General features: G+C 27.5%; 1 protein-coding gene across 1 annotated transcript; it reads right to left on the reverse strand.

The window, feature by feature from the left end:
• Window positions 1–4,509: 4,509 nt before the first annotated feature.
• Window positions 4,510–6,464, reverse strand: LOC109813517 (homeobox-leucine zipper protein ATHB-6). The gene is made up of 3 exons (XM_020377713.3): window positions 5,934–6,464; window positions 5,276–5,649; window positions 4,510–5,168 (listed from the first exon to the last, which is right to left on the reverse strand). Exons 1-3 carry the CDS (start codon window positions 5,992–5,994, stop codon window positions 4,767–4,769), a joined length of 837 nt encoding a protein of 278 aa, XP_020233302.1. The 5' UTR covers window positions 5,995–6,464; the 3' UTR covers window positions 4,510–4,766.
• Between the last annotated feature and the right edge of the window lie 4,864 nt (window positions 6,465–11,328).

Genomic DNA, 11,328 nt, shown 5'->3' on the forward strand with positions numbered 1-11,328 from the left:
TTAAGTAATATTCAATATAAAAATTAAATTTATTTTGTTTATCATTCAAACAAAAATTATATAACTTTTGACTAACGTTTATTCAAAATAAATTTTATAAATTTACATTGATTAAAAAATAATTATATTAATGTATATCTAAATACAATCAATTTTAATAAAATAAATAAATAAATTGATATTATATACACATATATATATATATATATATATATATATATATATATATAAAGTAATTAGTACAATTTTTTTCATTAAATACAAGGTCTTATCATTTTGATATGTGTTTTCTTTAAATAAGGACATGTTTGGATACATGTTTGAAATCCACATTCAAACAAAAATCAATTTCAAATCAAATTGATGAACAAATTACTCTTTATTATTTATATTAGATGCATAGAAAGAGTGAAAAAACACATTACTACAAACGAAACAAACATGTTAGAAATATCAAAATTGATGTAATAACTTTTTATCATAATTGTTATTTACTTTTTCAAGCTAAATATCATATTTTTAAAACAAATAAAAGTGCTCCCAAATTAATCATATATTTTTTTTTCCAGAAAATAATGTTTGTCAATTATTCTTGAACATATTTTTTTAGATGTCAACAATATCATAACAAATTCATCTAAGCCTAACCATAATAATCGACCTAATGATGAGAGTTAAGATAGTATACACAATATCTTTTACTTTGGATAAAAAAATTCATCAAGGCCTCTTATCAAAATAATATTCTTCTTTTATATTTTTATTAAATTTTAGTCAAAATTTTACTTTTATTTCATATGGAGGATAGTTTGAAAGAACGAATCGATACTATATTTAGAACCTATCTTTTATTTTATAAGAGATTATATCAAATGTTTAGATTTATCGAAAAGTACCTTTCAATAAAAGTTCAAAATGCCTACAACTCCATCGGAATTAAAAAACCTTTGGTTTTCGGTGGGTCACCTAGAGATATTTAAAACTTTCGAGTAAGTGGATTGGTTACACGATTAATTTTCATTTTGAGATTAATCGCGTCACTTAAACCTTTTTTTACTAATAAAAAATTATAATCACTATAAAAATATTTAAATTTAAAATTGTTTATATTATCTCAACCAATCAGAACTAGTTAAAGCTCTTTATTTATTTATAAAGATATAATATATCTAAATGGAACTCAAATCTTTATCCAGAAGTTTGACATGTGTCCATATTCTAATCTTAATATGATTTAAATTTAAATATGTTTTTAATTTTTTTTAAATAAGAACAGTCTATATAATATAATTTTAAAAAATATTATTTTAATCCCGCGAGTCACCAATAACATATCTGAAAAGCGATAGATTGAGAGAGAGTTATACAACATTAATTTGATTTAATGTATTATTTTCATTAACAGAATAAAGGTAGATTTGTTGTGATATTATTTAATGAATTTCCTGACAAAATTTGAGTATAAAGATTAAAACAAGATTTTTTAAAATTATATGAATTAAAAAAATTAATTTTAAATTTAAGAAACTAAAAATAAAATTACCTAAAATTTGAAAGACTAAAAATATATTTAAATCAATTAATAATTCATGACATACATGGACACATTTTTTTTTTAATTCAAATAAAGTTATATACGATTTTAATTAATAATTTTCTTGCATATATTTCTAAAGCAATATTGAGCAAATAATCACTTTTAAATTTTGATTGCTAGATAATAATAATAATTCATCATTTGTTAGAAAATACTTAAAGACTTACAGGATTAGACACTTAGGCAGATTGTAAACTAAATGAACATTTATAGAAATACTTAAAGATTATATATTGACAACGTATTTACATCAGCGATGATCGAATCCACTTTTTTTTAGATGAGTTTAATTTGTTTCTTACCGACTAGAGTAACATTTTGTTGGCATTTATTTTAATTTCTAAAATAAAATTTTAATTAACATACTTTTTTTACTCCAGAAAAATCTAAAATTAGAGTTTTAGTATTTTAAAATTTACGATTTTCTGAGTTATTGTTGAATTACTTGTAGTAAAATGTGGTTGGATAAGAGCAATGGCCGGTGGCAGCTACTAGAGATATGGTTAATATGAGGTTATGGAACTTAGTTTGTCCATTGTATAGTGTTGCTGATAGTGATAAAGACAGTGGGAAGCAAAAACGTCATCAAGACTTTCACCCAGTAATGTGTGAGAAGGAGAAGGTGACGGACGGAATCTTCTTCCCATACTTGTGTTCGAGGGGGTAAAGAACCTTTATATGGGAGCTTCAGGCCTTCAGCTACATAATGTGTGAGAAGAAGTTAACAGGTGGTAGCACGGCTGTAAGTGGGTTGAGTTTGATCGGATTTAAATAAACTTGTTATCTTATTCAATTAAAATTTAACGGGTTGAATTTGTGCAATTTTTTTAAAAATTCAACTTAACTCAAATTGGATTAGATTAATCATGTCAATATAATTAAACTTTTCTTTATAAAAATTTAAATATTTTAAAATAAATGTAAATCATTTTATATATTATTACAAATATAATGTTATCAACTTATAAAATAAACAATAATACAAATTTAATTCTAAAATAAATATATTAATTTGTTATATTGTTATCAACTAAAAAAATTAATATTAATTAATACAAAATAAATTTTAAAATAAATATATTATAGTGTTACCATTCTACCAACCTAAAACACAAAATTTCTTACTAAGTAATAGTGATAATGAATATTATCCTTGATTATCTAAACATTATTATTATTATTATTATTATTATTATTATTATTATTATTATTATTATTATTAAATATGATCGGATTGAGTTGGATAACGGGTTAAAAATACAAAATCTGTTTACCCGACCTGTATATTGACGAATTTCGGTCGGATTGAGTTAGATCTAATCCGAACATTAAAAAAATTTGATTCAAACTCATTAAATTAATTTAGGTTAGTTCGAATTTACAGATTACCCGTACCTGCTTACACCTCTAGGTGGTGGTAACTATTGATAGGATTAACAGTTATGTTAGAAAAAAGTGATGGCTTGTAATTTTATTACTAGTTTTTATTTTATTTTTTTATGAAAGCAATCTTTTAATTTAAGTTGTTTGTTATAAATTGTTTTCAAGTTTTTCTCATTTAAAATATCATTTTATTAAATTATATTTTTGAGAAATACTTTTAGTGAGAAAAGAAGGTGAAATCATATTTTCTTTTAATTTAAATATTAAATTACAAGAATAACTCTCAAATAAATTCATTAAAAAAATTATAATTTTTTTTCTTAAAATTTTGAGTAAATTGCTAATGTATTTTTGTTTTAAAAAAAAGTAGAAGTATATTATCAATCTCTTTATATAATAATTTATAATTAAAAATTTTAACTAGTATATATAATTATTAATAATAATATATCGAATACTTAGATCCATTAACCTATTCGAATCTATATGCTTATTAATATTTTTTTTATGAAGTTTGTATAAAATAGACCACATAAACAAGATTTTAGGTTAATTTAGACTCTTAAATAAGTTAGAACCTTAGAAAAGGTATTTGACACGTAAATGAATTATATTTAAACTTAGCAACTTTGTTATAGGTTAGGTCTATGCTTTTCAAAGTCTAATCTAATAACACACTTAATTACAATGAAGATAAAGATCAAAATTAAGTCATAACGAATTTACTCTGACTGGTCATCCTAATTTTTGAATTACAAACTTTTATTATTGTTTAAATTAATTAAAAAAACTAAAAAAAAGTGTTACAAATTGTGTCGATAGCATTTCACTATAACAAGTGTCATAACAATCGATGTTAACAATACAAAAGCAACGATTTTTTTTATACATATATATAATTGATTTTGAGGGTTGATTGCATCTGTCTAGTAATTGAATTTCAATTGAAATGAATTTTACATTTTGAACAATATTGTATAATTATGTATGTTTGATAAATGTGAAAACAAATGAAGAAAAAATCAAAAATAAAAAAAAAACGACTAAAATAAGCTATTAAGTTAAGTACAAAAATTAAACTTCGAATTTTACATGAATTAAAATGAAAGTTTGAATTTTATGACAACTAAAATCAAACTTTCAAAAGTTATAGATATACTAAACGTAAACTTTAAATTGTATAGAGACTAAAGTTAGACTTTGAAATTTATTTTACGGATAAAAAAAAGCGTCTGTCACATGAAAAAAAATGTGGATGTTACGTCACCCAAGATGTCTTGGCATTGTAGTATCATTAGTTGTTTTAACGGAGTAAGTGAATAGAGTTTAATGTGACTGTTTTTTAAATGGAGCACTCGAAATCAACGATTTTATAAAGAGAAACTAAAAACAAGCTTGTGTATATTTATAGGGACTAATGAATCTCTAATTTGAATAGTTAGAGAAGATTTAAGAGTTTTTAAAGTTTGGAAAAGAGAAATTAATCAAGTGTAGAGTGTAGAGTGTAGAAAAATAGAAGGCGATAAAAGTGATGATGAAAGCATGGGTGAATTGGAGTTTTACATGAAAGATTTAATTTCATTACGACCTAATCATTATTCATAAATTACCCCGCACGGCCCAGAGATTCACATTCATCATTATTATTAGTTATTACCCTTCTTCTTCTTCTTCTTCTTCTTCTTCCAGCCCCTCCTTCTCTATCAAATTCTTCAACTTGGCTTTCACTTTTTTTACAAACCTCTCCATTACTGTACACTGCAATACACGTTATTACCCTTAGGCCTTAACTCCACTCTTCTGAACAGTACCACTGCAGCGTTGGCGCTTGTTCATCCGCGAAGAAATTGCACGCCTCGTCCGCACTCAGAAAATTCTGCTCCTCATCCTCATCCTCCATCTTCACGTACTGCTTCTGAAACTGGAAGCAGTTCATCAGGCTCTCACTTTGCAGAACCCCGCATGACGAATTGTTGTTCTCATCGTTCAGGATCGCGCTAGAGTCGCTTTCCGAAGAACCGTCTTTCAAAACCGAACCTTCACTCTTATTCAAACACTCATTACTCAACTCCTTCGTCTCCGATCCAGGAATGGGGGTTTCACAAAACGCCACAGTTACCATCTCTTCCTTCACCGAACCATCGCTTTCGGTGTTCTCCCCCTCCCCCCTCGATTTCAACTCCTTAATCTGCCAACACAAAAGGGAATTCACCATTCAATAACCCATCCTCAAATACATGATAAAAATCACTTTTTTTTTTCTTTTTTTTTTTCCCTTGGATTATAAAACTGTACCTCTTTGAGTAACGCTTCGTTGTCTTGTTGGAGGGTGTCGAAGCTAAGTTTAAGCGTTTCATATTTGGCTTTGAGAACTCCATAGTCTCTTTCCAATTGCTTTGTTTTCCACCTGGCACGACGGTTTTGGAACCAAACCGCTACTTGTCGTGGTTGCAAGCCAAGCTCTTGCGCCAGCTTAACTTTTCTGTCAGGTTCGAGTTTGTTCTCTACTTCGAAGTTCTTCTCCAAGGCCTTAACCTGATCCACGCTTAGTCTTCGTTTCTTCTCAGCGTGGTGCCCTGGTTCCTCCACGCACCCTTCTTCGTCGAGTCCTTCAAGCATGGACTGAAACTCCCTGCCATACACGTGGTTGTTCCTCGGACTATGTTCGTCTACGCAAACCAGACATAATAATGGTTAGTGTGACTATTCTTGTCTCTTGGAACAAAAGCACAAAGCATAATTGAACGTGATGAGTTGTAATGCAATATAGAAAGGGAAAAAAAAAAAAAAAAGGACGGAATCAAAGATAAGGTAAAATAGAAAGGTTTGAGTAAGTGGCAACAAAAAAGGTTGAGACTTGAGAGTTGAGAGTTGAGACAAGACAAAGAACAAACATGCATGATGGATCTGTCTGAAATTTAAAACATAGAAACAAAGTTTGAATTGAATTAACCTGTTGGAGGACAAATCGTGATGAGAGCACCGAGAGAATCGGAGCTGGCAAGTCTCTTCATGAGTGAAAAAGAACGGATCTTATTAGATGAAGGAAGTTAAAATTGATCCCTTTATTGTTTGTGAATGTGAATTAAGATCTCAGGAAGAAAAGCAGTGAGAAGGAGTGTGTTTTTTGTTTAGTGTTGTTTTCACTTAAAAGGAGGCATTGAATAGGAATTGGGGTGTCTTAAAGAGCGCCAATTAGCAGAGGAAGTAGTAGTACTATAGAAGCACTCATGTCCATTAACTCCCATGGGTAGTTCCTTCTTGTCTCTTGACACCTCTTCCCCCTCTTCACCCATCAACACAAAGAACAAAAGCAAGCCACTGAAGAGAATGACCAATCTCTTTGTTTCTCACTGCAAAACACACTGGTCGCTTTTTATTCTCTATCTACATCAGCAGAGAAGGGGAAATGGAAATGGAAATGGAAATGGGAAAAGAATGAGAGTGAGGAGAAGAAGAGATGGGTGAACAAGTTCACAGGCCTGGTTAGAAGTGAGTTTGTGTCTTTAAATAAACCAAGGTGGGTTAGAATCTGACTGGGGTTAGGTGACTGCTACTGCGGTTGCCTTGCCTGTGAATTGTGAAATGAACCCAAATTCAACCCAAATGCAACTTTTTTGGGTACCGGGATAGCCGGTAGCGCTTCAGTTTTTTCGACCGTTTCCTCGAAGAGATGAATATGGAAACGGCGTGGCTTTCGGCAGCTTGCGTCCACTATTTAAGCCGGCTTAAGGTTTGCGTTACGTCACCGTAGTAATAATACTACTATCTACTATCTACTGTCACGCGCTTCTCTAACACCACATACACAACGCGCCTTTATCATTTTCACTAATATATTTTATTTCTATAAACATTACTTTCCTTTTTAAATTTACACTGTTTTCCAGTATTTTTAAATTCAGATCCATTGTCGACTCTATCAATGTAAACCGTCTCTAAGTTAAAACTAATGAATTACATGGATTAATATAAATAAAATATATATGTATAATAATACTTGTCAAATATATATGGCATAATAGTCTTATATATACTCTAAATTTTATTATATTTTACTTCAAAATATAATCAAAGGCACTCAATTATCAATATGCAAATACGCGTTATTTACTGTGTATTTCGTAAAGGAAAAAAAATAAATGAGAAATAGAGTGTAGAAAAATTTTATATAAAAAAATGAGTGAAAAATAAGTAATTAAGAAATAAAGTAGTGATCAAAGAGAAATAGATGAGAAATATGTGAAAAATAAGATATGTATAAAAGAGATGAGAGAAAAATAAATAAATAAGAGAGTGGGTCCACCACTTTTTAATTTCTGACTTTCTTATTTCTTCTCAATTAAACAACTTCATTTATTTTTACTTTCTTCAACTTATTTTTACTTATTTTTTCTAAACTAAATAAGATATTAATGTTAATAACAACATGCGTCTCACTAACATTGTCTTTTATTATTAGTGGAGTTTTTTTTTTTGTTAGTTCAAATCAATATATTTTTAATAAATTAATACCATTTTTTTAATTTAATCATATCAATGATGTTCGAATGAATCCTAATTTTAATATTGAAAAAATAAGATGAAAATGTAAGAAATAGATAAGAAATAAAAGTTAAAAGAGTGTTAGTTTGCTTATGCAAAACTTGTCGATGTTATTAAATAAAATTCACAATTAATATAAAGTTATTAAACATACTTAATAAAAGTTACATCGATATTATTATAACCTCCCCTATATATATATATATATATATATATATATAATTTGACTCCTATGAACAAAACCAAATTAATTATCTCATTAAATAAATAAATAAATAATAAATATATTATTATTATTATTATAATATTTGGTTGTGTGGTGTTTGGTCCATTACTAGAAAAATGTTATTTTTCTGCGAATTTTTTTGTAAAAAAATATAGGCAGAAAGTTTTTACGAATTTTCCTGTAAAAAAATATTCCCAGAATTTTTTTGCGAATTTTCCTGCAAAAAAATATTCGCATAAATTTTTTGCGAATTTATTTGCGAAAAATAATTTACAGATATTTCTTACAAATTTTGTTACAATTTTAAAGATCATATAAATTTTTTTTCAAGGTTAAAATTTGCAGAAAATATTGTAAGAATTTTATTTTATTTCTTGCAGATTTTCTTGTAAAAATAAATTCGCAAGTAATGTTTACTAAATGGTAAAAAAAATTGCAGGTAACTTTTCCTGCGGATTTTCCTGCAAATTTTAATTCGCAGGAAAAATAAAAAAAAATATTTAAATTTATAAGTTTAATATTTAAAAAAAAACTTCAAGTCCCACATCGATTGAAAATAAAATAATTAAAGAATATATAAGTTGGGACAACACTTACCTTACAAGTTGATTTGTATGGTTGAGTGTTAGGCTTATAATCTATAATCTTATAATTTAAAAGATTATGTATCACATGTAAGGATGGCAAAAGTACCCGCACCCAGGTATCTGTGGGTAAAATCCGCTACAAATAATAAATAGATAGACTAATTGGATACCCGCAGATAATATTTTATCCGTTTATAAACGAGGTGGGGGTGGGTATGATGATATTCATACTCGCGGGTACCCGTTTAATAATATTTCTTAAATATCTTAATTATCCTTGTACCACATAACCCTAAAACTACACACTATCATCTTATTTTCTTTCCATAGCCACACAACACACACATTAGTCATCACAATAAGATTTATGTATTTTAAGTTGTTTATTTTCATTTGGATGAGATTGAATTATTGTAGATTTCTGATATGAGACTTTCACTTGTGAGATTGATGTATTTTAAGTTATTGATTATCTTACATTTTTATTATTATTTCAACAAAATTAACATTAAACAGAAGTTTAAAATTAACATTAAATTTTTATTTTTAATATTTCAATGACATTAAATATAAATTTAAATTATTTCTAATATAATTTTTTTAATTTCTTAAAAAATTTATAAATATCCATGGATATCCGTGGGTATCCGTGAGTATTCAAAAAATTAATGGATACCCGCTTAATGGATACTCGCACAAATATGGGGTGGGTATGAGACAAATTTTCATCCCGTGGAGCAGGGACGAGTTTATTATTACCCGCCCCTATGGGGCCCATTGCCATCCTTAATCACATGTTGGAGGTATGGAAACAAATGCTTCAGATGAATTCATTGTGAACATTTAAAAGTTGAAGAATTATTGGTAGAATTTATAGTAATTTCTTTAATTTTTTTCGTAAAAAATATTCCTGCAGTATTTCCTGTGAAAAATTTTGCAGGAAACTTTCCTGTGAATTTCTCTTGCAAAAAATTTTGCGGGAAAATTTGCTGCGAATTTTAAAATTCGCAAAAATATATTATCCACGAAGGTATTACCTGCAGATAAAATTTCACAGAAGAATTTGTAAGAACAACGTTTCCTGCGAATTTTTCATAAAAATTCGTAAGAAAAGTCACATGTAATAAGAGAAATTCTAGTAATGATCGTTACTGAACAAAATTTGTTGATTGACAAATTTAAGTTTTAATTGAATGGTCTTAATTTTTTTTAAAAATTTATAATAAGAAGATTATACGTAATATATTTTTTCAGTTTCAAAATAACTATAATTTTAACATTTAAAAAATAACCAATGACCAAAAGCCACTACATGTACCTTTTCCATTTGAGGGTTCAGCAACAAAGTAAAAAAATTTGCTCTTTCACATATTTAGGTCCTTTTGTGTGTTTGTTTGTTTATTTATTTGTTTGTTGAGATTGGGACAATAAAAACTTTTTATCTAGAACTTTGCTCTCTTTCATGAATTTCTATCATTTCATCCAAATTGTGGAGGTTCGTCAAGAAGAAGCGTAAGGAGGAAGGAGAAGAAGCTAGGGGGAGGAGAAGAGGCTGCGAGAGTGAGTAGATTGGCACCAACAACAATGAGTTGAGTGAGCGAAGAAGATGATGTTAAAGGTATATATATATATAAGTCAATTAAATCGTTTTAAATTTGAAATTGAATCGCATCATTTAAAAAAAAAAACATAATCAATTTGAGAAAAAAATCGAATCATATTATTTACGTAAAATAGATTTTAAAAATCAAATGTGTGAATAATTAAGTTCCATGCACTAGTGCACCATTTTTTAAATAATGATATAAAATTAATTAAAAATAATTTACTAATCTCTTGTATCTCATAATTTAATAATTTATTAAATATTTAAGTATTACTTATGATTATGTGTTTTTGTTTTTACTTTTCTAACTTCTTAATAGTGTTAATTATCAAATGATGTTTTATAATTAATTTTTTACATGATAATTATTGAGTTCTTAAAATGAATTCAAAATTGGTTTGGTACTAAAATTGATAATTACTTATAAAAATGATTTGATTCTGAATTGATTTATTAATTTGGTTTAAATAGTTTATAAATTGATTCATGTTAATAATTTGGTATGATTTTTTTATAAAAACCGAATCATGCACAGCACACTCGTATATGATGTGATGTTATTGTAAATACATTTTTTTTCCTTCATATTTTACATCTATTATTTTTTAACTATTGTAAAAAATCAGTTGTTTCTACGTTGGTCTTATCTACGGCAATTCCAAAACACACATAAAAGGTCTAAATTAACGTACGTAGTTCACAGTATTTCTCTCACTAGTGTATGCGTCTTTTTGAGTCCACTTCTACATGAAATTGGAGGCTTCTTTCTTGCAAGAGGTTAATGAGCACCCAAACTGACAAGTGAGAACAAGCCTTCGCAGGGTTCAATGTTCATGCTTAATTACAAGCAAACTCAATTTCTGTAGCAAACCATCATAGCACCACAAGTCCACAACTAACCAGATCGGGTAGGGGTAGTACTGTAATAGTAGATAAATTATACTAAAATTAAAAGTTCGCTTGAATTGAATTCTGCATTAGTTTTGACGATAAATAATTTTGCTTTCAGATTATTAAAAAATATTAGTAGAAAAGAATGAAAGAGTCTATTATGTCGTAATAAAATTATTGTCCTAAAAATAAATTTTTAATAAAATTCTGATGTAACTTGATAATTGATTTGCTCTTCAAGATTTATAAAACAATGTATTTAAATTAGTGCACTCAAAGTCAAATACGTTAGAGTCTCATAAATAATATCTAAAACAATAAAAAATGTGAAAGAAAATTAAAAAAAAATAATCATCTCTCTTGAGACTTATTGTCTTTATTTATAATATCGAGAAAATTAATCTATTATCAATTAATAAATAAATATTTGTAGTATTAATGATAATAAAAATAATTAATATGTACATGATAACATTGAAATAATTAGTATTTA

Source organism: Cajanus cajan, chromosome 2, assembly GCF_000230855.2.
Source record: "Cajanus cajan strain Asha chromosome 2, NIPB_CcT2T_4, whole genome shotgun sequence".
NCBI lineage: Eukaryota > Viridiplantae > Streptophyta > Magnoliopsida > Fabales > Fabaceae > Cajanus > Cajanus cajan.

Coding starts and splice junctions, on each gene's coding strand:
- LOC109813517 (XM_020377713.3), bottom strand. CDS start 5,994: ATGAAGAGACTTGCCAGCTCCGATTCTCTCGGTGCTCTCATCACGATT. Junction 5,650..5,933: donor CACGATTTGTCCTCCAACAG/GTTAATTCAATT, acceptor TGGTTTGCGTAG/ACGAACATAGTCCGAGGAAC. Junction 5,169..5,275: donor ACGAAGCGTTACTCAAAGAG/GTACAGTTTTAT, acceptor TTGTGTTGGCAG/ATTAAGGAGTTGAAATCGAG.